The 27,881-nt window shown below is 60.8% G+C and overlaps 2 protein-coding genes across 2 annotated transcripts in view; one reads left to right on the top strand and one right to left on the bottom strand.

Annotated features, from left to right (window-relative positions):
* Positions 1–3,015: 3,015 nt before the first annotated feature.
* GAS6 (growth arrest specific 6) overlaps positions 3,016–27,881 on the top strand; it is a 30,938-nt gene continuing 6,072 nt past the window's right edge. The window contains exons 1-12 of the mRNA XM_076009617.1: positions 3,016–3,288; positions 3,604–3,770; positions 12,221–12,245; positions 13,881–13,943; positions 19,418–19,540; positions 19,968–20,090; positions 21,428–21,550; positions 22,528–22,649; positions 23,549–23,667; positions 23,838–24,027; positions 25,361–25,525; positions 27,120–27,288. Coding sequence (XP_075865732.1) covers positions 3,210–3,288; positions 3,604–3,770; positions 12,221–12,245; positions 13,881–13,943; positions 19,418–19,540; positions 19,968–20,090; positions 21,428–21,550; positions 22,528–22,649; positions 23,549–23,667; positions 23,838–24,027; positions 25,361–25,525; positions 27,120–27,288 — 1,468 coding nt within the window. The 5' untranslated portion in view covers positions 3,016–3,209. The remainder of the gene's footprint in view (positions 3,289–3,603; positions 3,771–12,220; positions 12,246–13,880; positions 13,944–19,417; positions 19,541–19,967; positions 20,091–21,427; positions 21,551–22,527; positions 22,650–23,548; positions 23,668–23,837; positions 24,028–25,360; positions 25,526–27,119; positions 27,289–27,881) is intronic.
* Positions 27,312–27,881, bottom strand: part of TMEM255B (transmembrane protein 255B) — a 39,817-nt gene continuing 39,247 nt past the window's right edge. Inside the window, exon 6 of the mRNA XM_076009619.1 lies at positions 27,312–27,627. Coding sequence (XP_075865734.1) covers positions 27,625–27,627 — 3 coding nt within the window. The 3' untranslated portion in view covers positions 27,312–27,624. The remainder of the gene's footprint in view (positions 27,628–27,881) is intronic.

Here is a 27,881-nt window from a genome sequence, read left to right as displayed (position 1 = left end):
CACCAACAAGGTCGGCTCCCCCTGTCAGGTCCCGGCCATCCTGTGCGTGCTGCAAGCTGAGGCTTTGAGGGGAAAATAACACATCCCCTGAAAATAAGCCATAGGGTGTCTTCTTGAGGAAAAATAAATATAAGACCCTGTCTTATTTGGGGGGAAACATGGTACTCAGCTCACATTTGCCAGATGAATAAATGAGTGAGTTGTCTTATTGTCATAGAGTCGACACTCACGAGGGTGACAACAGAAGGTGCATGCAGAACTTCAGTTTCTCTACAGACGGCTCATTTCCAACACCCTCACTCCCACCAGCCTCCACCAGCTCACCCGGGTTCACCCCTGGGAGGGAGCCCCAGCTCTCCAGCCCCTGACCACAGACGGATCACCTGCCCACACCAGGCATCCCCAGGCATGCCCTTCTCTCCCTGTGGGCTGAACTGTCAACGTCACCATTGCTATTTCCAGGGGTACAATATAGCACATGACAACTCTCTCCGTTTTGGGAACATATTCTCCAAACTGTTTCTTTCTTTCTTTCTTTTTTTTTTTTTGAGACGGAGTCTCGCTTTGTTGCCCAGGCTAGAGTGAGTGCCGTGGCATCAGCCTAGCTCACAGCAACCTCAAACTCCTGGGCTCAAGCGATCCTCCTGCCTCAGCCTCCCGAGTAGCTGGGACTACAGGCATGTGCCACCATGCCCGGCTAATTTTTTTCTATATATATATCAGTTGGCCAATTAATTTCTTTCTATTTATAGTAGAGACGTGGTCTCACTCTTGCTCAGGCTGGTTTCGAACTCCCGACCTCGACCAATCCGCCCGCCTCGGCCTCCCAGAGAGCTAGGATTACAGGCATGAGCCACCGCGCCCGGCCCAAACTGTTTCTTATTAATTTTCCATGTCTGCCACGTGCGTTGGCTCACGTCTGTAATCCTAGCACTCTGGGAGGCCGAGGTGGACGGATTGCTCGAGGTCAGGAGTTCAAAACCAGCCTGAGCAAGAGTGAGACCTCGAGGGTCTCTACTAAAAATAGAAAGAAAGTTAATTGGCCAACTAAAAATATATAGTAAAAAAATTAGCTGGGCATGGTGGTGCATGCCTGTAGTCCCAACTACTTGGGAGGCTGAAGCAGGAGGATCGCTTGACCCCAGGAGTTTGAGGTTGCGGTGGGCTAGGCTGATGCCATGGCACTCTAGCCCAGGTGACAGAGTGACACTTTGTCTCAAAAAAAAAAAAATTCCATGTCTGCTTTAGAGCACTTTTTCTGCACTGGTAGAACATCTGGAGTCCTCTGGAGTCAGACACCCCCACTGCTCCCCATGTCTGCCTTCCGTGTGCCCCGTTATCCAAATCAAGATGACTGCCTGCATGGGAAGGGGCTTTATTAAACCGAGTCTCTACCCAGTGGGAGACGTTATTATTACGGGGAAACTAACGCGAAAGAAAGGATGAATTTGGGGAGGTGGGGGATGGGAGTGAAGCCCAGACCCACAGGAGGCCAGGGGGCCTTCCAGGCTCCACCCAGCTGAGGCCGTGCTGACAGGTGGGTCACCTGCAGCCGTGGGCTCACACCCCAGTGCTGGCTGCCTCAGAGGCACGTGCAGACGCCAGGGACAGTCCCTCTTAAATGAATAACTCCGGGAATTCCATGAACTCTGTAACTCTCCTTTCCAAAACCACACAAATGTGCAGGAAATAATTGCAATCAATTTCCAGGAGTTCTCACACTCCGAAGCGTCTCCCCCCCCCCCTGGCTGCTGGCACAGAGAACTCCTCCAGGGAACCCCAGAGGTGCCTCCAGCCACGCTGGCTTGCTCGGCAGGGCACGTGGTGGGCGGATGAACGAGCTGTCCTGTTCCACAGCCACGTAAATCGTGACTGAAGAGAGCATCGCCCCGCCCAGAGGTCTGAAGCCAGTGCTTCTCGCTAGGAGCAAGCAGGAAAAGCAATGCAATCAATGTTCCTTCCCGGCAGCCTGGGTTTTGCAGGCGGCTGCGGCCTTGGAAGGGGGCGTGGCAGTGCCTCGCAGCTCAGAGGCAGGTGCAGATGACTGACTTACCTGTTGGATTTTAGTTCTCTCTGAAGGTCCTTCCTGTGACATGCGATTCCCTACGTGAACAGATTCGCGCTCATTAACTCCGCCTTTAAACTGAAGACCTCAAAGATTTCTGCCGGCAATTGCGTTCCTTCCTCTCCACGACAGGCAGAGGCGCAGAGCCTCAGCCGGCCGGGAGCGCCAGCGCCCGCCTTCGGGGAGGGGGATTTTTGGCACTTGGGTGGGGCCTGCAGGTGAGTGTCCAGAGAGCCGGGTTCAGGCCCCTCCCAGGGGGGTGGGGTGGGGGGTGCTGGGCCCTGTCCCCGCCAGGGGTCTGCTATGCCTGGCTTTGTTTGTTTGTGGGTTTTGCCTGTGACTTTGCGAAACGTCCGGACACGGGAGACATAAAGTCTTGGTCCCTGAGAACAAGCACAATGTCGCTTTCAGCTTAAATACCTACTGGGAAACCTCAGGGTTTCGAATGTCATCATTACAGAAATCAGAAATGACAAAAGGAAACAATTTAATCCCACTGCCCGGCCCCCGAGGGGACTGGGTTTGAACTCAGTTTATCTTTTCCTCCGTGGGTTTAAGTCTCGAGAAAACGTGCCCAAGAATGAAGAATCCCAAAAGGGTGCGGCAGGTGCTGGAGGGAGGGGTTGGAAAAGAGGTTTCAATCTCTCATCTGGAAAACTGTCAAATTGCACCTGGTCGCGCTGAACCGCGTATTATTTCTTTTCTTTTGCCCCACCCGGAACAAAGACGCTGGTCGCCGACTGGGACAAACTCCTCTTCTAGGTCACACTGGTCTAACCGGTGTGCGCCCCGGGGACAACCGCGCTCGGCGACCTGCGTCCGTGCGGCCCGGATGTCCCCGGCGAGAACCGGCTCGGGCGCCCGCAAACGCCGCGCCCCGCCCGCCCCGCCAGGCCCGCCCCGCCCCGCGCCCCACGCCCCGCCCCGCGCCCCGCCCCGCGCCCGCCCAGACCCGCCGCGAGCACCCGGGGTGCCGCAGCCGCCGCCGCCGCCGCAGCGATGTGACCTTCAGGGCCGCCAGGACAGGATGACCGGAGCCACCGCCTCGCGCCGCCCGCGGCTCCCCACGGCCTCCCGGGCGCTCTGACCGCGCGCGCTCCCGGCCGCGTCCCCGCCCCAGTCCGGTCCCGCCCGGGTCCCCGCCATGCCGCCACCGCCCGTACCCGCCGCCGCCCTGGGCACGGCGCTGCTGCTGCTCCTGCTGGCCTCTGAGTCCGCGCACAGTGAGTATCGCGGGGGCCGCGCAGACCCACGGCCGCGGGGGCAGCGGGGCGATCGGGGCGCCGGTGTCCGCAGCCCGCCCCGGCCCCGCAGCGCTCCGCAGCATCCCGGGCCGGGCGCGGGGGCCGGGGCGCCGGGCGGGGCCGGGGACGCGCGGGGCCGTGGGCTGAGGGCGCACGGCTGGGGCCGAGAGCGCGCAGGGCCGGGGGGCGCACGGCGGGGGCCGAGAGCGCGCAGGGCCGGGGGGCGCACGGCGGGGGCCGAGGGCGCGCGGGGCCGGGGGCGCAGGTTGACGGCCGGCGCATCTCTCTCGGCAGCCGTGCTGCTGCGGGCGCGTGAGGCGGCGCAGTTCCTGCGGCCCAGGCAGCGTCGCGCCTACCAGCTCTTCGAGGAGGCCAAACAGGGGCACCTGGAGCGGGAGTGCGTGGAGGAGCTGTGCAGCAAGGAGGAGGCCCGGGAGGTGTTCGAGAACGACCCCGAGACGGTGAGCACGGGCCAGGGCGTCTGGGGAGCCAGGCCCCTGCGCGCACTGCGGGGGGTCCGGAGGCTTCTGTGGCACCCCGACCTCCCTTCCCCGGGCCAGTGAGAGTCACGCCCCAGATTTCTTCTGCACAGAGAGGGTGGAGGTCAGGGCTGCTCACGTGAGCCCCGGCCCACTCTGGGCCCCTGCGCACTGCGCCGTTTGAGCCCCACCCCTCGTGACCCCAGTTTGAGCGCCACCCTCTCGCGACCCCAGGTGCCCCTGGGCAGAGGAGGCAGGTCGGGTCGGGTCGGGTAGGGTGGAGACGGCTGAGCGCTCTGGAGGTGCTCCTTGTCGGTGCCAGCCCCAGGGTGAAGCCTGGAGTCTGCTTTCAAAGTGCAAAGGAGGCGCAATGGTTAAAGACCCAAACTGCTCCCACAGCAAGCATCTGATCCCGGGACTGCTGCTCCCTTTTCTTTGAGGGGGGCCGAGGGCTTTCCTGAAAGAGGAATTGAAAGATCTGAGGCTGAAATTGCTTGCCACAGCAGGTCCAAAAATACGCTTGCAGGAATAGTGCAAAGATCCTATATGGGGAGGGTGGGGTGCAGGCAGGGGCCGGCACCCCCGCAGGGTGCTGGGTGCCAGGTGTAGGCGCCGCCTGAGGAGCGGCTGTGGCCGGAGGCGCCCGCTGTGCTGGCCCAGGGCACATTCCTGTTACCAGTGTCCTTGGAGGATGCCGGCCACAGCCAAGAGCAGACAGCGCTCCCCCAGGCAGGAGTCTGCGTCCTGGGGGGGCAGAGGGTGGTGTGTGAGGACGTCCGTGGACATCCGTGGCTGTGACCTGCAGGCCTGCGGAGCTGTGACTTTGGAAACCCCGTGACAAGTGATGTGCGGACTCGCATTAGGTCGCTTTGTGCTGCAGAGGCAGGGTGGTTTCATGGCTCAGTTCTTGGCTCTGCGGAAATTTTTCTTTTAAAGCATTCTTCAGGGATGAAACGAGTATAACCTGCAATAAAAGAGTGAGAGAGAGTGTTGCTGGGTGACCCTGCAGGCCTTTGTTTTGCCTTTTATGCTAATGTTGGACTGGACAGTCCCTTTCAGACGCGCTTTTCTGAAACACGCCGTGGGCTATCGAAGGGCCGGGTGCAGCTCTTTTGGCCAGAGGCAGTGGCCACACTGACTGAGCCCATGAATCGGGGTGGGGTTGTGTGTCCAGGCAGCTGCCCTCCTCTGTGGCGTCTCTCGGCTCCCCCGGCCTCCCTGCTGTCCTGTTTCCAGGGAATCACGCGGCTGGCAGAAGGTCTCTCCAGGTCCTGGCCGTGGGGCTAGCGTGCACCGGTCGCCCCAGGTCCCTGCCTGGCCGTGGGGCTGCCGGTGTGGCTGGTACAAGGTGCATGCCCTGCAGCCCCAGGCTCACCCTGAGCGTTCTGCTGGCACAGAGAGTTGTGGGGTGGGGCCTGCTGGTGACAAGAGCCAGAGCTCCTCCCAGCCCAGGAGCCCCTGCCCTGCGGCAGCCCCTGCTGGGACCCCCCCTCCTCCCAGAGGTGTGGAGACCACCCTCCCGCTGCCCTGGGACACGCGTGTGCTGAGCAAGCTGGACACACTGTGCTGTTCTCCCCAGAGCCGGTCCTCTGATAACTTTGCTTTTTTGTTTTAATTATTTTAACTTTGCAAAGCTGTCAACGGAGACAAGAAAAAGAAAAGAGTGCTCACACCCCCATGACTTTAACACAACCACTGTCATTGCAGCCTGCTCCCATGTGAGGGCTGGGCCCGAGCCTTCCTGTGTACAGTTGCCGTGCCTTGATGCCTTGATGCTGGGGAGGTTGCCCTCCTGTCTGGGGACTCCTTTTCATGTCAGAGCCATCTGTAATATTCCGGAATCCCGTTCTCCTTCCTAGTGGCAGTGTGGACACTTCCCCTTTGTTTTCCAGCCATCCTGCTGCACCCAACCCCCACCTCCCTGGCGGAGGCCGGGCCGGTTGCACCCGAGCCCTTGCACCTTGGGGTGCAGCCCGCCGTTTGCTGGCTCTGGCAGTTGGCGGCTCTCCCTCCCTGCTTCCCGGCAGGCTGGAATGCTGGGAAGAGCCTGGCTGGGCAGGGCTGGGGCTGGGGCTGGGGCTGGCTCTGCTCCCGGTGCTCCAGCGGCCCAGGTGTGCACAGCTCAGGCAGGGCCTGCTCCACTGCACCCACCACGGCCTGGGGCCTAGGACCCCTGCCGAGGAGCTCATGCCCAGCAACAGCTTCCGACAGAGGCAGTGCTAGGAGTTGCCAGGGAGTTCCTCCACTCAGAAGCTTTCCTGGCCTTGAAATGCAGCTCATTTTACATCTGTGGATCAGGGAGGCTGGTGGAGCGGTCCAGGACAAGGCATGACCTCAGCTTGGGAAGCCACCCATCCTGGCTGTGGGACTGGCCCTGCCTCCTCGGGCCTGGGGTCTTGATATGCGGTCCCTGGACCACCTGCCAGACTCCCCAGGGGGTTGCAGGGAGTGTGCTCAGCTGGCCAGCCAGGGCCACTTGTAGGGACTGATCCCCCTGCCCTTCCTGCCATGCATGGATGCAGGATGCTGGGCGCCGACAGCTTCCATCTGGGGGTGTCCTGCTGGCTTCAGTGAGCTCACCTGCCCCTCCTGGGGAAGGCCATGCTGCCTCCCTTCCAGGGCCCTGGGGGGGATGGGGAGCTTGCTGCTGCCCCCCAGCTGGCCGGTGCTGCCAGATCTCAGGAGGGAAGCCCTGCACCTCCAGGAACTCAACGCCCTTCCCAGACCCTCCTCTTATCGCTGTGCCCGGCTGGAGCTGGCCCTGCCGGGAGGGGCGGCACCTCCCACCGCATTCCTGCAGGCGGGGCCTCTCCTAATCACTGCAGGCTCGCACCAGCCCAGCCCTCCTGTGCTTATCTTGTTTTCCTTTTCATGTTGTTATTCTCCCTTCCTGGCCTTGCGCCTCCCCCTGGCTGAGTTCCCGGTCTGGGCAGTGCCACCGGTCACCTCTGCCAATGTCCCTGAGCCCGTCTCCTTACACGGAGTCCTCTTTGCTGCAGCACCTGATACCATCTCAGTAATCACCCGCTGCTTCCGGAAAGGATTCTGGACCAGGGACTTTTTCCAGCCAGGACCTGCCGCCCCTGCACTTTGACCCCGGCCTATATGCAGGAAGAAAATCTGGGCTGCAGGCGGACCCAGTGGGTCCTCATAGCAGGGTGCACGGCGTTCTCCAGGAGCTTGCCCAGGAGGGTCAGCAGGGCGGAGTGCAGGCCACGCGTGTCCCAGCATGTCTCTCCCACTCCCGCCGCCCCAGCTCTCCCAGGGATGGGGGCCTGCCTGCGAGTGGCGATGAGCTGTCAGCATGGGGTTCTGGGGTGCGTCAGTCTCAAAGGCCCGAAGTCCGCTGGCCCAATCTTGGTCTTTGCCTGCCCCCAAGGGCCTTCTCCCTGAGCCTGTGATCTTGGGGACAGTTTGGGAAGGGCACCTGGAGAGGCAGAAGTCCCCAAGTCCCCCTTGGCACAGCTACTTGGCAGGTGCCTTAGGGTGTCCCAGGAGGAGGGAAGGGACCCTCCGAGACTTGCCCCCTGGCATGGGGCACCTGGTGGGAAGGGGACATCCAGGCTGAGATCTCCTGGGCAGCCCCTCACCCCACCTTGCCTCGACAGTGGACCCAGCACACATCTGCACACACATTCACAGACATGCTTGTACCTACACACGCACATGCAGACATTGGCCCACATACACCCTGACACACACGAGCATGCACACATCAACACACCCATTCACACAGACATGTGTACCTGCAGGCATTAACACATGCATGTACACACTCATCCATGTGCACACACATGCACACACATTCACAGACATGCTTGTACCTACACACACACATGCAGACACTGGCCCACATACACCCTGACACACACATGCATGTACACACAATCACACAGACATGTGTACCTGCAGGCATTGACACAGACATGTATGTAGACACACTCATCCATGTGCACACACATTCACAGATACACATGTACCTATACACACACATGCAGACATTGACCCACATACACCCTGATACAAACATGCATGTACACACACGTGCACACACAGACATGCATGTCCCTGCAGACATTGACCCACACACATGCATAAATACACAGTGCACGCACGCCTGCACACACCTTCACACAGATGTACCTGCAGACATTGACCCACAAACTCCCTGATACACATGTGCATGTACATACACCCCTAAGTGCACACACACATTCACACACAGACACACACGTACCATATACACATATGCAGACATTGACCCACAGGCACTCTGACACATGCATGCACAAACATACACCCATGTGCTCACACTCCTGCACACACATTCACACACGGACACATGTGCACACATAGTCACACATGCACTGAGACACACACATACTCAGAACACATGCATGCACACACACATAGACACACATGTGCTCACACACACACTTCTCTTCCTATGACTGGAGTCAGAACATCAGCATCACGGAGAGGTGAGGCCAGACCCCAGGCGGTGGGCCCATCCCTCCCCCGCCCCCGTCCTGCACCCACCCCGCAGCTCAGCCCCCCCCCCCACTTCTCCGGGGACTGGCCGTTGGAGGCCTTGGGGACACCCGCCACTGCAGTCGAGGGCCCCTGGGTTGTTGCCAAACCCGCCGGGCAGACCTGGGCCGCGGTCCTGGCTCGCAGCGCTCCCTTGCCGGCCCCGTGTGGGCCTCGGCTCCCGCCCTGGGCCTCGCAGCGCTCGGTGCCAGGCGCATCCAGCGAGTCCCCGGCCTGGGGACAGCAGAGTGCCCGGCCTGCCACGGCCCCTCACCCGAGCCGGCACGCCCAGCGTCTGGGAAACTGAGATGTTCTGCACGCCGTGAACGCCGTCCTTTGTCCCTCGGGACAAGCGCCCTTTCAGGGGGCAGGCAGGGCTCAGGCTGGCTCCCGGAGGCTCTCGGCGGACGGTCTCGCCGCCCCCAGGCGCTCCGGCCGCCTCTCTGCCCAGCACCAGGCCTCGTCCTCCCCGTGTTCCTCTGCGGCAAAACCGGGTGTCTCCTTGGCGAGGGAGCACACTGCCGATGCAGGGCTGGGGGTGGCGTCGGCCCGCAGTGGCCATTCCTGCAGCGCTGCGCGTGTGCGCTGGGAAGTTTCGAGCCGGACGGAGTGACAGGTCCACCGAAAGAGTTGCCAGGTGGTTTCCAAAGAGGAGCTGGCCGTGGGCGAGCTGAGAGCCACGTGGGTTCTCCGTGTCCTCTCGGGGAGGCGCCGTCTGCTCCGGCCACCGCGCTGGCTGCAACTCGCGCCCAGGGTGATGCGTGTGCCTGGGCCACGCCTGTTTCCCCGGACTCTGTCTCATGTTGCAGGTAACACGTTTCCTTCCCGTGTTGGTGCCACTGACGACAAAACACACTTTCCCACGCGTGTCCCCAGTTTGGCGAGGCCTCCTCGTGGAACCACCGCGTTCCGGGGAGAACACGCAGCCCCATGGCGATGCACACCGGGCAGAGGCTCGTTCTTTCCGGAACGGCTGAGTTCACGGTCCGCACCGGCGCTGGAGGGCCGCGGCGTGGGGTGAGGCGGCGAACGTGGTGTGTGCGCCCGGAACTGCCCCCTTCTCAGGGGGAAGATGCCGTCTCCTCCCTTCTGCCCTGCGGGCAGTCACTGCTGTTTCCAGGCGGGCGGACTTCACGATTGTTCCAGCAGTTGTGGCAGTTGAGGGGCACTGAGAGGTGACAGACTGTGCTCGGGCATCTCATCTCTGAGGATGCCGGTCTGACGGATCCTGACAGCACACCCGTGTGCCGCACCTCATGTCCACACGCGGGTGGAGCTGTCCCGCCCTCGTCCCGACTCACAGATGCTGAGACGGCGCCGGCACTTGTGGTCGAGGTTTCCTCTGTGTTTGCACAGGGGCAGGGAGTACCTGTGCAGCAGGGTCCATGCTGGGGGGAGCTGTGCACACCAGGACCACACCCGGCCGACGGGGACTCCCAGCGAGACCCGGGGCTCCGCCAGGGCTGGGGTGCGCCTCCTACGGGCCGGCTGCGCTTCACGGGGAGTTCGCAGTCCCCAGCAGCCCCTGCCGGTGACGAGTCCTCCACGTGACAAAACTGTGGCACCTCATGTGCTTGCAGGGGTCCCCGTATGCACAGTGGGCTGCAGTGTGCACAGGGAGGCGGGGTGAGTGCTGATTGACAGCTGAGCACATAAATCAGGAGCCACCGTCCTCAGGTCCAGGCCCTGGGGTTTCAGAGACCCTGTTCCCAGAGGCGTCGTCTACTAAAGGCAGATCCCCATGGTTTTTCTGTCATACTGCCTTTTTGCAACAATAGAACTCAGTATTGAACAGATCACACATAACTAGCATAACCAGTTACAATTTTGAGAAATAGAATGGACCTTTCTGTAAAGTTGTGGTGATGCAAACATTTATGTACGATTAGGCAGTTTACTCACTAGCTCCTACCGTGTTTCCCCGAAAATAAGATGAGGTCTTATATTTATTTTTCCTCAAAAAGACACCCTAGGGCTTATTTTCGGGGGATGTGTTATTTTTTTAAGTACAGTACATCTGCATTTATTCATCTATAATGTACATCTACATTTATTCAAATATACTTAAGTCGTCCTCTTCTGGAACATCATCATAACTCTCAAAACCCTGAATTTCATCCTGAATTTCTTGAGACTCTATTTCCTTTAGAACTATTGGCCCCAATCTCTCATGTTGAGCCATTAGAGCTCTCATGGGGCAGATTAGAAGGGCTGCTCGTCTTCTTTACCGCTCCATCACGAAATGCATGGGTTGTGCAGATGCACTGTGTAGCCACGCCCACCACTAGGGCTTATTTTCGGGGTGGGGCTTCTATTGTACAAAGGCTTAGAAATCCTGCCAGGGCTTATTGTATGGGTAGGACTTATTTTCGGAGAAACACCGTAATTGTTTTCACTTCTTTCTTAAGTGATTTTTGGTTTCCCAGCCCTGAGAGGACATCTTCTGCATCCATCCTGACTCTTTTATTGCAGAACCAGAGCCTCCCCGTGAGACAAACCCTGTGGCTTTGCTGCCCCAAACCCAGAACGCTGAGGCACCAGGAGGGAGCAGCACCTGGCGTCCCTGGCACTCCCGTGTCCCTGCTGGGCTCTCCGGTCCTTGGCGTTTGCCTGCGGTGATTAAAACGGAGACACGAGGGCGCTGCCCGGGAGCTCAGTGCCAGTGAGCCCTGACCCTGACATCCCCTCTTCCTTAGACCACGACTTCCCAAAACACAGCCAGTGAGCGCATCTGGCAGACAGAGTGCTGGCAACCCTGGAGACGCTCCCAGGCGCCCACCGGGCTGTTGCAGCCAAGGTGTGGAGTCTGGCGTGCGGGGGCGGGGGGAGGCGCCCTGTCACTCTGCTCTACACGCGAGCTGCCAAGCCAGGCTCCGTGACGTCGGCTTCCTTATTCATGATAATGGGGTCGAGAGGCCCTCCTGGGTGGTGGCCGTGAGCATCACGTGGAACGTGAAACGCTGGGACCCACCGGCCCGCAGCAGACCCTGGCATCCCGTGGTCTCGTGGCTCCAGTGAGGGAGTATTTAAGGCCACACTGTTGTAGGGTCGGCCATCAATAGGAGAAGGTGGGCCGGGCGCGGTGGCTCATGCCTGTAATCCTAGAACTCTGGGAGGCTGAGGCAGGCGGATCGCTCAAGGTCAGGAGTTCGAAACCAACCTGAGCAAGAGCAAGACCCTGTCTCTACTAAAAAAATAGAAAGAAATTAATTGGCCAACTAAAAATATATAGAAAAACTTAGCTGGGCATGGTGGTGCATGCCTGTAGTCCCAGCTACTTGGGAGGCTGAGGCAGGAGGATCACTTGAGCCTAGGAGTTTGAGGTTGCTGTGAGCTAGGCTGGTGCCACGGCACTATAGCCCAGGCAACAGAGTGAGACTCTGTCTCAAAACAAAAACAAACAAACAAAAAAAACAGGAGACGGTGGCCGCGAGTCTGTGGACTGTCCGTAGCAGGGTCCTGCAGCAATCTCCCGCTGGGCCCTCCCTGTGGTGTGGAGCGGGGTGGCCGGCGCTGGCACCAGTGTCCACTCCACACGGTGGGGTCTCCACTGGTGCTCCAACACGCAGAGACCCATCGTGTCCAGCCCCCGCCTCCCCCCACGCCAGGCTGCTTAACAAATCCAATCCACGCAAACCGCGCCACGTGCAACAGAGACACGGCTCCGGCTGCGAGAGCCCTCGCCTGGCGCGGTCCTCGGGGCGCCTACCCGAGACGCTGTGGGTGGCACTTTCTGAGCAGCTGCAGACAACATGGCTTCTGTGGCAGCCGGGCCCCCCCTGGGCCTCCTCGCCCTGCCGTGGCCGGCCACGCCCGCCACACAGTGAGCGTGAGATGACACGTGGATCGGCTGAGCAGCCATAGCCGAGCATTCCCTCACCTGCCTCTCTCTTTCCCCACAGGAATACTTCTACCCACGGTACTTAGGTAAGTGTCCACCTCCACGTCACGTGGCTGTCGCGGAGGTGCGGCGGGGGGTGTTCCGTGTCGGGGAACCCCGGTCCCGAGTTGCTCCTGGAGAGAGGACTGCTCAGTCCCAGAGCACACAGGTCGGAACGTGGTTTCCTTGTTTACTTTCATCCCGTGTTTGTGGAACCTCACGCGAAGCCGCAGTTCACAGACCTGCCTTAGCTCAGACCCGCTCTCATCTGGAAGGGGACGGGGTGGGGGTCCCCAGACCTCCTCCTCGCAGGACCGATCAGTGCTGAGCCACCGAGGCCCACAGAGGTGGTCGTGTGGCTGTGTTCGTGGACATTCAGTGTGTTATTAATTAAATCTCTGGATGCTGAACATGCTCTCCCATCTGAGGAACAGGAATGCAGACAGGCCTGTGGCCGTCAGAGTGGCAGTGTCCCCACTCGTGGGACAAACTCTAGGGACGCCCGGTCCTGTTGGAGCCATCACTCTGACCTCACGGGTCCCTGAAGGATACCCTGATTATCCTTCAAGAACCACATACTTGGGCCGGGCGCGGTGGCTCACGCCTGTCCTCCCAGCACTCTGGGAGGCCAAAGTGGGAGGATCGCTGGAGGTTAGGAGTTCAAGACCAGCCTTAGCAAGAGCAAGACCTAGTCTCTACTAAAAATAGAAAGAAATTAGCTGGACAACTAAAAACATATAGAAAAATTAGCCAGGCATAGTGGTGTGTGCCTGTAGTCCCAGCTGCTTGGGAGGCTGAGGCAGGAGGATCGCTTGAGCCCAGGAGTTTGAGGTTGCTGTGAGCTAGGCTGATGCCACGGCACTGTAACCTAGGCAACAGAGTGAGACTGTCTAAAAAAAAAAAAGAAAAGAAAGAACCATGTATATGATTAGCACTGTTTTAAAGTTCTTTGGAGGCAAATCACTTAAGGAGGGAAATGTGTTCCTGGGGCTTCCTTTTTCATTTTGTGAATTTACTGGCCTCATGTCCTGGGGAGCTGCCTGCTCCGGGTCCACATCTGGCGACTGGCAGAGGTTGGCCCTGAAGTCCCAGGCGCTCGTCTGGCCCCAGATGCGCTGGGTTTGGGATCTGGGGCAGAAGGTGCCGGTTGTCCCTGAGCCCATGACGCTCCAGACATGCTCTGATGCCATCACCGTGTCCCGTGTGTGTGTGAGCAACAGAACTCCACGTATGTATGGCAGGACCAGACACGCCCCAACACCCCGCTGGGGTAGTACCTGGAGAGCAGGTAGTTCTCCGGGACATGAGGCCCAGCGTCCAGTTCCGTCCCGTCCCTGGGGGGACCATGTCCCAATGCTGCGCCCCCTCCCTGGGCTCCCTGCGGAGCATCGTGTCCGGCTGTGCCCGGCAGGGAGAGACTTCCAAAGCAAGGATGATTTTCCCAACTGGGGTCGGCTGCACATGGAGTTTACCTCTCTGGCTGCCATGGGAAAACTGCTGAGTGTCTCAGTGGTCTCTGCGCAGGGCAGGGTGGGGCAGGTGCGGCGTGCGTGGATGCCGGGTTGGCGCGGGCAGGGCCCACCAGGCGGAGAGAACAAGGCGCTTTTCGAGAGTCAGAGAAGCTGTAGCTCTGTTCCCACGCAGCCCCACGGCGAGTGAGACTCTCGCTTTCTGTCTTGCAGAGTGCATCAACAAGCATGGCTCCCCCTACTCCAAGAACCCCGACTTCGCTGCCTGCGTCCAGAGTAAGTCTGTTTCCCCTGTCTTCCAGGAGCGCTGAGTCTGGGCGTCCTGGACATTCTGTTACCTTTTAGCAGCTACAGCACCTCCCTGGGCCCCCTCCCTTGTCACCAAACTCTCTTTTCTAAGCAAGTAAGTTTTGTTTTTCTAGGCCGGGCATGGTGGCTCACGCCTGTCATCCCAGCACTCTGGGAGGCCGAGGCGGGTGGATCGCTCAAGGTCAGGAGTTCAAGACTAGCCTAAGCAAGAGTGGGACCCCATCTCTACTATAAATAGAAAGAACTTAATTGGCCAACTAAAAATATATAGAAAAAAATTAGCCAGGCATGGTGGTGCATGCCTGTATTCCCAGCTACTCGGGAGGCTGAGGCAGCAGGATTGCTTGAGCCCAGGAGTCTGAGGTTGCTGTGAGCTAGGCTGATGCCACGGCACTGCAGCCTGGGCAACAGAGTGAGCCTCTGTCTCAAAAAAACAAAACAAACTTGTTTTTCTAGAAATAGAACATGTACGTGGGACAAAATTTAGACATTTCACAGGGCCCATCCCTGCTGTGTCCTTTCCTTGGAGGCCACTGCCGGCAGCTCCCAGTTCCGAGTGTCCCGTGAACGCCAGACCTGAGTCCACGAGAGGCGGAGTCTGTTCTCAGCCGTGGCAGCTCCTTGAGCAGGGTCTGCACCTGCTTTGCAGCTGTCTGCCTCGGAGGCTGGGTCAGGGCGGGCGCGGCGCAGCAGCCTGCCCGGGAGCGCGGGCAGACTCCAGGTCTCGCCCCACCTCTGTCATCACAGACAGAGCCAGAGCGTTGCTGCCGCCAGGCAGATGGGCGGGACAGCGCGGCGTAAGGCCTGTGCTCACCTTCGGCTTCCTTGCCTTTTGCTGGGAGCCGCCTTTGCGGTCCACCCCGAGAGGCCGCCAGCCTCACATCCCCCGCTTCTGCCCAACTCGGGGTCTTTTTAACTTTTCAATCGTCATCCAGCAAAGGGATGCCAGTCATGCCAGCTCGCTTTTCTTACCGACAAGTGAAGCTGAGCTTCATCTGTCTCTAAGAATCATTTATTTCTTTTCCTGCAAGCTGTTTGTTCCTATTCTTTGCCCATTTTTCTCAGTTTGTAGGAATTAACTTGCAAATTTGCCGTTTGTACGGACGTTAGTGAGATTTTTTTCTCAGCCTGTGCCGAGTCTTTATGGGCAGTGTCATGTCTAAGTGGCTGCACGGTGCGTTGGCGGTTCTGGGTGTCCCGTGTGCATGTGGACGTCCACACAGACTGCGCCCCGCACGGCAGAGACCCAGATAGCCCCGGGGTGCCGGGTCTGCGCCCTTCAGAGTCCCCGGGGGCCGGCTCTCAGTCCGAGCACAGGGGAGCGATGACCGAGACAGCTTTGCTTTTGGTTTGCCAGTTCCTTTGTGAAATGCTCTTATTTGGGATTCGTGAGCACATATCAGAGCTTGAGTTCTTTGAAAGTGAAGATATCTGTTATTGTTAAAATTAAAGCAGGAGCCGCAAAGAGTCCAGATTCAGCCCCAGGCAGGCATGGACTCTGTTCTCTCGGTGCCCAGGAAGAGCCTCGGTTTCCATTTCCTTCCGTTCCCACCGGCAGTTCCAGCTTCTCTGCAGCCAAAGGCACTTGTCCTGCCTGCGTGGGGCAGCGGCGGGCGTCTGACACTCAGGTTTCCCAGCTCCTGGCCTTGGGCATCCCGAAAAGGCCGTTGCAGGGTCATGGTCCAGGCGCGGTGACCCCCCAGCCCCGGTTCTCCCCCACAAGGAAGCGTCCCCCTCGCCCCTTCTCCTGGGCAGAGCGGGGGCCCTGCGCCACCCTGGCACATGCAGTCCTGGTCCGAGTTGTCCTCACCCCGGGAAAAGCCTGTCGGCCATGGCGGGAGGCCCACACTTCACCTGTAACCATGGCAGCCGCCCAGGCAGGTCCCTGATCTCCCTGACGCTCCACCCACCGCGGCCTGGCCGAGCAGCCACATGCCCCTGGCCAAGTGTGCCTGGCGGGGGGCAGTTTGGTGGGCGCCCCGTGGGGCCTGCCGAGGTGTCATCGTCACGTGCTTTTCCTGGACGTGGCGCCTGGTTCCACAGAAGTCTGCGGCCCCAGCTGGGTGTCCGCCACTTGCCAGCTTCCTTCCTCTCGTGCTAGAGATAAGCGTCCCACAGAGAAGCGAATGCACTCAGTGCTGAGCAGCATCGGCTCCAAGAGCGTGTGGGAATCTTGGGGCAGTCCCGCCCGGGGAGTCGGCCGGGCGCCCAGCCCCAGGTAGGCAGAGAGGCTGTGACGGAGGGACGCGGGCGTTCCGGCAAACTCAGCACCAAGTCAGCCAGCCCTTGCGTCACGTTCACAGGTGTATGCTTCTGAAATGACGCTGGATCTTTAAGCGAATGCTCCAGGTGGAAGTGCACACGCCTCCCAGACCTCCCCCCCCTCGGGGCCAGGGGTCTGTGTGCGATGCCCACCCCGGGCCCCACCCCAAGGGTCTGGCCCACGAGTCCCCTGGGCGGACGGCACCTCCCAGCCCCACGTGCCAGCTGGTCAGTGGCGCCCCAGGCACAGCCCAGCGACGGCAGTGGTGAGATGGGGCGCACGCCCAGCGCACAGCAGCCGACATGACGCAGACTTGTCTGGTCCCGACCTGCTTCGCCATGACTCCAGCCTACACACCTGTCCCTGCTGACCTGCCGGGAAAGGCACCTATCGCCACCTGCTGGGAACAGCCGAGCAGGGGTCCCAGAGGAGAGCCAGGCGCCGCCCACATCCAGAATGTTGAGAGCTCTGGTTTGCGCAGGATGGGCAAACTGCGCACCATGGGACAGGCTCAGAGGGAGCTGGCACATCTCGCAGGTTCCCTAAGGAGCCTGGTCGGCCCCACCCGAGCCCGGCGTGAGCTGACGGAGCCACAGCTCTGAACTCAGACTGTCACCTCCTGCTGGAGCCGGGCGGGCTTGTCCCCAGCCACCGGCCCACGTTACGCTCTCGTGGAATCAGTGGGTGATTCGGACTGTGGACTTGGACTGCGCATTCTGCAGGGCAGGCAGGACAGAGGGAGGCTGGACATGCAGCAGTTCCCAGAGTCGGAAGAGCCCAGCCAGGCCATGCACCTGCCCCATGGAAAACAGGTTTTTTTTGAGACAAGACTCTCGCTCTGTTGCCCAGGCTAGAATGCCGTGGCGTCAGCCTCGCTCACAGCAACCTCAAACTCCTGGGCTCAAGCGATCCTCCTGCCTCGGCCTCCTGAGTAGCTGGGACTACAGGCATGCACCACCATGCCCGGCTAATTTTTTATATATGTTTTTAGTTGGCCAATTAATTTATTTCTATTTTTAGTAGAGACGGGGTCTCGCTTGTGTTCCGGCTGGTTTTGAACTCCTGAGCTCAAATGATCTGCCCACCTCAGCCTCCCAGAGTGCTGGGATTACAGGTCTGAGCCACCTCGCCCAGCCAGGAAAACATACTTAAAGCAAGTTTGTTTCCTCCTAACAGTAAAACAGTTGCAGGGACTCTCACACCTTGGCTGGTCATTTAGCACGTGGGGCTGCTCCTTCCCTGCTGGTTTCAGAGGTTCCGGACGGTGCCACAAGCAGGATCAGCCGGTGTCAGGACAGGGTGAAGTGTGGGGGCCACAGCTGCTTCCAGGGCTGGGGCCGAGCTCAAAGGCGGCCCTGCCAATTCTGACAGCCGGGCGCAGGGAGCGTGTGCCTGTCCCCCCCCCCCCAAAAAAGCAAAGCTGTGCAGAGGACTGCGGTCTCATCCTGGGTCTCAGCACGGTGATGCCCCGAGGGAAGTGGTGGGCTCACGTGGGCCGTCCGGGGTCAGCCCAGGTCCTGCCTCTAACCAAGGACCTGCCTGGACAGGGCAAATCGCACCCTTGCAGGAGAAGGAAGTAGGAAAAGGCGTCATGTGACTCGGACAGATTGGACGTTGCTAAGCGGAATAGCTCCCTCGTGGGAGGAACACAGACCACAGACTGCAGAGGAACAAGAGCGGAAACAGATTTTCCGGAAGGCCAGGCCCTTCCTCGCAAACCGGACGGTGGCCCGTGGCATGGGGTCACCCTGGACACCGCGTCTGATGGAGCAGCAGCGGCCGGGAGCCAGTCATGCTCGCCAAGAGTCTCCGGCACCTCAGCCGACATTGCCTCCCTGTCTGCACAGCACCCGGTTGGTTCCTTGGAACCTTCCAGAAATGTCCCAGATGGCTGCGCGTCAGCCCCCAGGACACTAGGCTGCGAATGCTGCGTGGGCTCCCCAGGAGCAGCCGGTGGAGTGGCGTCCAGCGTGGGCCCCGGGCCGCCTGTGCCCTGGCCAGCCAGCCGTGAAAGGCCTCTTTGAGCTCCGGGTGAGGTCACGGTTCTCTCTGCCAGCCGCCGGGTGCCAGGGCTGCGAAACGGCACAGGCAGGGAGTTCCCCGCCTGCTCCGTGGCGTGGCTCCGGCTCCGTGTCCTGGAAACCGCCGCTGTGTCTGTGAGAAGCTCCTCAGAAAGTACCGTGTTTCCCCAAAAATAAGTCCTACCCATAAAATAAGCCCTAGCAGGATTTCTAAGCATCTGCGCAATAGAAGCCCTACCCCGAAAATAAGACCTAGTGACGGGCGTGGCTACGCAGCACATCGGCACAAGCCATGCATTTCGTCGCGGAGCAGGAAAGAAGACGAGCAGCCCTTCTCATCTGCCCCATGAGAGCTCTATGGCTCGACATGAGAGATCGGGGCCGATGGTTCTAAAGGAAATAGAGTCGCAAGACATTCAGGATTGAATTCGGGGTTTGGAGAGTTATGATGATGTTCCAGAAAAAGACAACTTAACTATACTTGAATAAATGTAGATGGTTGTACCATACTGAAAAAAATAACACATCCCCTGAAAATAAGCCCTAGGGTGTCTTCTTTAGGAAAAATAAATATAAGGCCCTGCCTTATTTTCAGGGAAACACGGTAGCTGTGTCTGTTTCTGTGGCCGCAGGCCCCAAAGCAGAGGCGAAACCAGGCAGGCAGCCGCCGTATCCAAGTGCTCAGCTCTGTGGGGCCAAGGCAGCTGCTTCCCAAGCGGGAAACAGGACAAGCTGGTGGGGCTGGGGGTCGGCCAGAAAGGGGACCCTTCCCCGCAGCACAGCCTGGGCCCGGGTCCAGGTCTCTCCCTGTCTTTGCAGGTGCCTGCCACGCCTGTGGTCAGCACGCAGAGAGCGTGTGTAGGGTCAGCAGGGCTGGGAGGGGAGGCTCGGCCAGGGCAGTGGAATGTTCCACATCTGCCTGGAAGCCTTGGGGTCACCTGCTCCCTGGGAGGCACCTCCTGACCCGGCCGAGGTCGAGGCCTGGATGCTTCCTCCCAGCTAACTGGGTTTTCCTGGAACTGGCCCCGGGGCCTGGCTGCTGCCCAGAGGTGGAGACTCTACCACCCGGGCCAGTGCAGGGGGCCCTGGGCCCCGCTCCCAGCAGTGCGGGAGGCTGGGGCGCAGCTCAGGGGGCTCCTCTGTGCCGCCCGATGCAGGCCTGCCCGACCAGTGCACCCCAAACCCCTGCAATGAGGAGGGCGCCCAAGCCTGCCAGGACCTCATGGGCAACTTCTTCTGCCTGTGCCATGCCGGCTGGGGGGGCCGGCTCTGCAATAAAGGTAGGGAACGCCTCCGCCGCTGCTTGGTGGGGGTGGGGCCTCCTCCCTCTTGCCTGTCCCTGCCCAGCCCCAAGGTGCCCCCAGGTGGGCTGTGGGGGCTCCCTGGGAGACCTGGAGGGGCATAGGGCATGAGAGGCATGATTTCACCTCCGACCTCCCGAGTGCAGGCTCAGGTGTCAGCCAAGACTTGGGAGGCAGGGAGAAGGGGGAGCCCAGGACCTGTGACACCTCACTCTGCCCAGAGTCCAGGACCAGGCTGTGCCTTTAGGCTGGCCCGGTCCCAAGGGATTTGTTCTGCCTCATGCCTGCTGCCTCCCCCGCACCTGTGCCCCTCTGCCACGGCCCAGCACCTCTCCCCCATCACCATGGCACCCGAGCCCCTCCCCCATCGCCCAGCCAGTGCCCTGCAGCCTGTCCTTGTTTGCAGATGTCAACGAGTGCAGCCAGGAGAATGGTGGCTGCAGCCAGGTCTGCCAAAACCAGCCGGGCAGCTTCCACTGCTCCTGCTATAGCGGCTTCGCGCTCTCTGCAGACGGCAGGACCTGCCAGGGTAAGGCCAGCTCCTGTTCCTGGAAGGGTAGGGCGTCCCGCAGAGACGGCACAAGCCCGGGCATGCCAAGGATGGAGCCGGGGCGCCCGCCAGGGATGATTCACCAGGACCCAGAGCTGGGGTCGGTCCAGCCAATCCGAGCCGCTGGCTTGGTGTGGGGGCCCTTCCCGCCCCAGGCTGTGGGAAGCCTGGACGGATTCCGTGCAATCTCTGAGCTGGGGCCTCCCCAGGGGGGTCCCAAGGGAGCTTAGGGTCCCGCCCAGCCACCCCTCCCCCCAGCCTCCCGATGTCTGGCCTCCCCACCCCCACTCCTGCCTCTGGTCAGCCTGGCCTCCCTCAGCCCAAGGAGGGACGGGGCAAAGTCACCATGGCCACGGGCAGCCCTGCCACGTCTGTGCCGGCCACTGCCCTGGGCTTTGCCCCTTTGGGGGTCCACCTTCCTCCTCCTCCCTCCCTGGATCTGGACCTGCCTGGGCGTGCCACTCCGCCCGCCCAGAGCGCCGCACGGCAGCCACACACGTGTGCTGGGGCAGGACGCTGGCAAACCTGAACCTCACAGCAGGGGCCCTGTCTGCTCCTCACTGTCAGAAAGCGGCTTCTGTCTCTGTCCACTTAAGTGGTCCCCGCCATTCCCACCTCGGCGCGTGAGCTAGCCCTGCTGTCGGTGCCCCCGCCTGCAGACAGAGGCCTCCCACCACGGCCCTGCCCCCGACCCCGAGAGGGGACCCCCCCAGGTCCTGCAGGCACGTGAGGGACTCCCATAGGCGGGATGTGTCCACGCGTGTGAGCGCCTGCCCGCGAGGCTGGTGCCCAGCCACTGCCTGGGGTGGAGGACCCCGCCTGCTCCCCTCCTGTGTCCCCAGCTGTCTCTGTGACCGGAGGACTCTGTCCCAGGTGTGTGACTCACGTCCACCTGGGCACTCGGCAGTGGACGCTGGGTTGCCAGGTTAGCGGCCCAGGTCTGGGGCTGCCACCACAGCAGTGACCCACAGAGGCTGGCCCGCGGGCCTCCCTGGGGTGGGACCTCGGCAGGGAACGTCCCCTGGCGGTCGGTTACGTCTCCACCACCCACGGCCGCCAGGTAAGTCACGCCGCGCAGCCACACCCCCACCAGCCAGGCAGTGCCCTTGCGACGGCGCTCCGTCGGTCTGGGATCTACTTCTCAGCCGCGCCCCATGACACGTGCCGCCGCCCCACTCGGGGCCACCTGGCCAGGCGTGTGGGTGCAGGTCCTGCTGGCGCCGAGCCCCTGCGCATCAGCGTTCCGCCCACAGCCCCACAGCGGCCCAGCCTGTGGTCACCCACAGTGGCCTCCTGACCGCCGGTCTCGCTTGCAGACGTAGACGAGTGCGCAGACGCGGCGGCCTGCGGGGAGGCGCGCTGCCAGAACCTGCCCGGCTCCTACTCGTGCCTGTGTGACGAGGGCTACGCCTACAGCACCCAGGACAAGGCCTGCCAAGGTACCCACGCACCCGGCCACTCCGCAGACGCCTCCCCTGTGCCCAGGCTGGGAAATGCACCCGCACACCCACCATGGGGCCCGGGACAGACGGGGGGATGGGGGTGGGGGAGGCGGGGCGCCTGGGAGAGTTTCTGTCCCTGAAACTGAGCCCCCCCAGCAACCAGATAGGAGCCTCTTCTACCACCGTGCCCACACACGGGTCCACACGTGCTCACACACGTGCCCACACATGGGTCCACGCATATCCACACACTCGCCCACAGGTCCACGTGTGCCCACACACATGCCCACACACGAGTCCAAATGCTCACGCAAGCACATGCATTCACACAGGCACACACATGCAGCAATGCACACATGTACACAGATGCACACATACCCACATACATGTCTCCACACACATGCCTACACACAGGTCCACATACTCACACATGTGCATTGACACAGGTGCACACATACACGCGTGCAGCACATGCACCCAGATGTGCACATGCACACGTGTACAGGTGCACACATATGAACCCACATGCACGGACCACGTGCCTGTCCTTCTCGGCCTGGGCACAGGCAGAGCAGAGAGCGCTGGGCTCCCCGGGCTCCCCACTGCGAGGGCGGCGGGCCGGCACCGCCTTTCCCCCGGCAGAGTGGCGAGGCTGCGTCTCTCCCGTCTGGCAGCCGTGTGGCCTGGCCGCTGCGCAGAGGCGGCAGAGCTCTCGGGGCAGGCAGGGTGCGAGGACCCGGGTGTGGGGGGGTCCGGCGCCTGCACCATCCCCCTCGCCCACCGCAGCATCTCTGGGCCCCCCATCCTCCTGGGACCCCTGGTGGCACAGACGGGCCCTCCTCGCCGGCCCGGCGGGGCGCAGGGGGCTCCTGCGGGAAGTCCTCAGACAGTGGCGCCCACTGCCCTGGGGGGAGAGGAGGGGCCGAGCCGCCGCCACGCCGCCCTGCTCACCATGGCCGCCCCTCCGCCGGCAGACGTGGACGAGTGTGCGCAGGGCCGCTGCGAGCAGGCCTGCGTCAACACACCGGGGAGCTACTCCTGCCACTGCGATGGGCGCGGCGGCCTCAAGCTGTCCCCGGACATGGACACCTGCGAGGTGGGTGGCCTGGGGCCCCTCGCCGTGCATTGCCCGATACCCTGCGCCGCTGACAGGGCACACAGAAAGGCTGGGGACAAGGCCGCGCAGCCAGGCATGAGGTGCAGACCGTCCACTGGGCGACAGCTGTTTGGCTGTGTTTATGGCGTCTCCATGGCAACCCCCGCTGCTGTGGCTGGCCAGCCCGGCCACACACCCCGTGTGCAGTTCCTGGCCTCCGCCAGGCTGCCAAGAACCTGGCGCCGGCTCTTCCCTTCCCTTCCCTGGGGCCTGGGACGTGGGCATGGTGAGCTCTTACTAAAAGCACACACAAAGGGCTCTGCAGATGCAGCAGCCATGGTGACAGCCCCACAGGACCGCAGACCCTGGACCAGCAGCATCTGGTCAAGAGGTGCAGGATACCCGGCCGGCTCATGAGACTTGTGCCCAGGGTGGCTCGCTGTCCTCAGGCAGCGGCTGCACAGACGCCGGCTTCCCTCACGCCGGCCGACCGGGGCGGGCAGAGCAGCCACGCGGCCCTCCAGGGTCCCCGCGCCGGCATGGGCCCAGGCTCCCTCGGCAGCACGGAGAAGATGCAGCCCAGGGCAGGGGGTCACAAGGCCCCCACATGCTATTTGCGTCACTGTCACGGTTCTCCATGCTTTCCTACAAGTATGCCTGAAACATCTCATAGTTTAGAGCGTGAGGGCAAAATGGCAATTAGTGGGGAAGGACAGGGGTGCCCCGGAGCAGCCTGGTGGGATTCTGAACCTGACGGGCAAAGCCCCTCACCTGGGATCCCTGCGGCTGGGAGGTGACAGTCTCGGGGACTTTGGGGGTGCAAGGTGGGTGCCACGCTCCCCGGGACTCGGGAGGACGGGGGTGGGGCGTCCGGCTGACGCGGCCCCTCCCGTCCCCAGGACATCTTGCCCTGTGTGCCCTTCAGTGTGGCCAAGAGCGTGAAGTCCCTGTACCTGGGCCGGATGTTCAGTGGGACCCCCGTGATCAGATTGCGCTTCAAGCGGCTGCAGCCCACCAGGTGAGACCGTCTGCCCACGCCGGCTAAGTGGCCGCCGTGGCCCTGGGCCCAGCAGGTGCCGTGGCCTTGGTCGTGCATGTCCCAGGCAGGGCAGGGCCGAGCCCTCGAGTGGCCGGCCGGGGAGGGGCCGGGCTCTGCCATGCAGACCCTGACGCCCCTCACGTGGCTAGACTTGTGGCTGAGTTCGACTTCCGGACCTTTGACCCCGAGGGGGTGCTCTTCTTCGCTGGAGGCCGCCAGGACAGCACCTGGATCGTCCTGGCCCTGCGGGCTGGCCGGCTGGAGCTGCAGCTGCGCTACAACGGCGTGGGCCGAGTCACCAGCAGTGGGCCCATCATCAACCACGGCACGTGGCAGACGGTGAGTGGGTGGCCCCCTGCGCCGGCCCAGGGTCTCCTACTTGCCTGCTGGACATTTGCAGGGGGATGGCTCTGGGCACCACCTGGACGCATGTGACAGGACGGGGACCCTCTGGGGGACAGTGTGGGTCTCGGGGCCTTTCGTCATGTCACCCAGTATCTAAGTGAGGATCCCACATGGAAGAGCCTGAGCCAGAGCCCTAGTTCTCAGTTCCAGGGGACACGTGGCTGTGTCTGGGGAAAGTTGTGTTTGTCACCAGGGCTACGGAGACACTGGGGCAGCCCAGGACACAGGCAGCCCACCATGGGGTGGTCTGGCTACAGAACCTGAACCACGGGCACCAGGGCTCTGTCTGCATGTGGCTCCCAGCCGTGGCCTGAGTGGGCACCATGAGCCTTTCCGTGAAGGACAGCGTGGGCACAGGCATGCCGGGTTCCTGTGGTTGCTGTGGAACATCCGGGCAAGCTCTGGCTGGGGCTACTCTTCCCAGTGACATCCAGCTGCCTGGACCCAGCCCATCGTGGCCAGGCCTGCACGTGGGCAATGGAGGCCTGTCCCCATCCCTGCCATGGACCTAGACTGCCTGCAACAAAACAGGCAATGCCTGGGGCCCTGACTGGACAGGGCGTTCGGAATCCACGTTTAAAGAGCAATGGAAAAGCAGTCTGTCCTTCAGAAGCAAAGATAACGTGGAAAAGTTTTCCCTGGCCTCTGCAAACGGGACTCCGTGGACACTGCTGGCATTTCCACCCTGAGGAGTGATGCCTCGCTCCTTCCCTGACCGCTCAGAGGACCGGGCCTCTCGAGCACTAGGAGAGATGTCCTAGCAAAGCTGCAGATGAGGAGGACTCAGTCCCAGGGACGCAGGACATGGCACACACACTGTGCAGGGACCACGTGGTCCTGCCACACAGCTCACGGCGTCCGCCACCCCACACTGGTCCTCCCAGAGAACGTGGGTGACAACGGGGGAGGCCCCTGCCCCAGTCACCAGACACACTACACTCTTCTGAGCACTTCAGGTACAAGCAGGTAATGTAGTCTCCTCTTCAGCCAAGAGGACTTAGATGTTCTTCTGGAAGTTTAGGAACATTCATCGGCTATATAGCGACAGACTCCAAAGTCTCTACTTGGAAAGTTCTGGGCGCCTTGGTTGGTTCATTCAGGTCCCTCCTGGCCCAGGTGGGACAAGCCTGCCCCCTCCCCAGGTCAGGACTCACCTGGTCCCCCAAGGTCAGGTCCCTCCCGGCCCAGGTGGGACTCACCTGGCCCCCAGGTGGGCTGCCCTTCAGAGTGTGCCCCCCACCTGTGCTCACAGCGCTGTCTTTCTCAGATCTCCGTGGAGGAGCTGGAGCGGAACGTGGTGGTGAAGGTGAACAAGGACGCTGTCATGAAGATCGCGGTGGCCGGGGACCTGTTTCAGCGGGACCGAGGCCTGTACCACCTGAACCTCACCGTGGGCGGCATCCCCTTCAAGGAGAAGGACCTGGTGCAGCCCGTAAGTCCTGCCCGGCCCCGGGCGCTGGCATGGGACCATCCTGGTGTCCCATCGACTGAGGGTGGCACAGGATGAGGCTGGCAAACCCTCCTCCTACGTCCCTGACCTCACCTTCTCTTCTTATGACACTCACTTAAGTTTCCATCTAAATCAGTGATAAAAATGTCATACTGCAGCAGACATAAGACACAGTGGGCTGGGCACAGTGGCTCACGCCTGTAATCCCAGCACTCTGGGAGGCTGAGGCAGGTGGATCGCTCAAGGTCAGGAGTTGAAAACCAGCCTGAGCAAGAGCGAGACCCCGTCTCTACTATAAATAGAAAAAAATTAATTGGCCAACTAAAATATATAGAAAACATTAGCCGGGCATGGTGGCGCATGCCTGTAGTCCCAGCTATTCTGGAGGCTGAGGCAGAAGGATCCTTTGAGCCTAGGAGGTTGAGGTTGCTGTGAGCTAGGTTGACGCCCGGGGAACTCTAGCCTGGGCAACACAGTGAGACTGTGTCTCAAAAAAAAAACCAAAAAAACAAAAAAAACAAAAACACAGTGAAATTACTATTCTTTCACAAAAAAAAAGAAAATCAACTTTCTGGATGTTTCCCAAGAACATGTCAGATTGTTGACCTGCCACGGTTTCCACGGTGCTAGGGAGGTCGCTGACGGTCCTGCCTCCCCCTCTCCCCACACCACATGCCCTCTCGCCATGCCAGGGTGTCTGCACTTCCCCTGCAGCCGTCCACGCCAGAACCCGTGGTGTAGGGAGTATAGTTTCCACGCCAAGCAGGGAAGGGTGTGGGCGCCTCTGGGTGCAAAGATCACGGACACGTGTCGGCCGCATGGCGTCCTGTCGCGCCTGGCCCCAGCCCCCGCCCGGCTCACGCAGCCCCAAATGCAGAGGAAGGCCGAGGCCACCCGGTCTGGTCACAGCCCTGCTGGACATGCAGTGATCTGCACCACAGTCTGCGGTTAAACAGCTAGTCTTGTCTGGCCTTGGACTCATGTGTTTTCCATTCTTTTCCTTGAGAGATTTAAAGCCGCCAGAACCCTGTGTGGACATGGGTGTTCCGAGCCCTTCTGTGAAACCACCGCCACAAACACAATTTACTGGCTGGGCGCGGTGGCTCAGGCCTGTCATCCCAGCACTCTGGGAGGCCGAGGCAGGAGGATCGCTCAAGGTCCATGGTTCGAGACCAGCCTGAGCAAGAGCGAGACCTCGTCTCTACTAAAAATAGAAAAAAATAGCCGGGCATGGTGATGAGTGCCTGTAGTCCCAGCTACTCGGGAGGCTGGGGCAGGAGGATTGCTTGAGCCCAGGAGTTTGAGGCTGCTGTGAGCTGGGCTGACACCACGGCACTCTAGCCCAGGCAACAGAGTGAGACTCCATCTCAAAAAATAAATAAATAAAATTTGGCTTCATTTCTGGAGCACACAGCCACCGGAACCGTGCGTGGACATGGGTGTTCCGAGCCCTTCTGTGGAACCACTGCCACGAACGCGATCTACCCGTTTTTCAGCAGACCACGCCGGCCGTGTGGGCCGGCATGGCACGTGGAGCATGGCCCCCAGGAAGCCGCCGTGGTTTCTTTCTCTGCAGATAAACCCGCGCCTGGACGGCTGCCTGCGGAGCTGGAACTGGCTGAACGGGGAGGACTCCGCCATCCAGGAGACCGTGCGGGCGAACGCGAGGATGCAGTGCTTCTCCGCCACAGAGAGGGGCTCCTTCTACCCCGGGAACGGGTTTGCTTTCTACAGCCTGGACTACGGTGAGCAATCCAGGCGCCACGGCTGTGCCGTCAGCCACGTCTACGCTGAAATGAGCAGACCACCCCCAACGCTGCTTCCCGCCTCGGGGCAGCATTAGGGACAGGCTGGGCCTGCCACGGGCACTCAGGGTGGCCCTCCTGGTCTCCCTCGGTTTTGGAGAAACATCAGAGACTAGCAGAACAGGTGCCCACCATGCTGCTGCCAGAGGCTGGGTGGGTGGGTGGCCGGTCCAGCAGGGTCCTTTGCAGGAAGTTTTGAGACGGCAGGCACAACCGTGGGCTGGTCCACATGCGTGAGGCGCTCAGCGGTGGACTGGATGTGGCAGTCGCCGTGACTCACTGAGGAATAGAAGAGGGACATACCGTGTCTCCCCCAAAATAAGACAGGGTCTTATATTTATTTTTCCTCAAGAAGACACCCTAGGGCTTATTTTCAGGGGATATATTATTTTTTTTAAGTACGGTACAACTACCTACATTTATTCAAATGTAGTTGTCTTCTTCTGGAACATCATCATAACTCTCCAAACCCCGAATTCCATCCTGAATTTCTTGCGACTCTATTTCCTTTAGAACCATTGGCCCCAATCTCT

This window comes from Microcebus murinus, chromosome 13, assembly GCF_040939455.1.
Source record: "Microcebus murinus isolate Inina chromosome 13, M.murinus_Inina_mat1.0, whole genome shotgun sequence".
Taxonomy (NCBI): domain Eukaryota; kingdom Metazoa; phylum Chordata; class Mammalia; order Primates; family Cheirogaleidae; genus Microcebus; species Microcebus murinus.
Note: the sequence above shows the minus strand (reverse complement) of the source record. Positions and strands in the feature narration are given on the sequence as shown.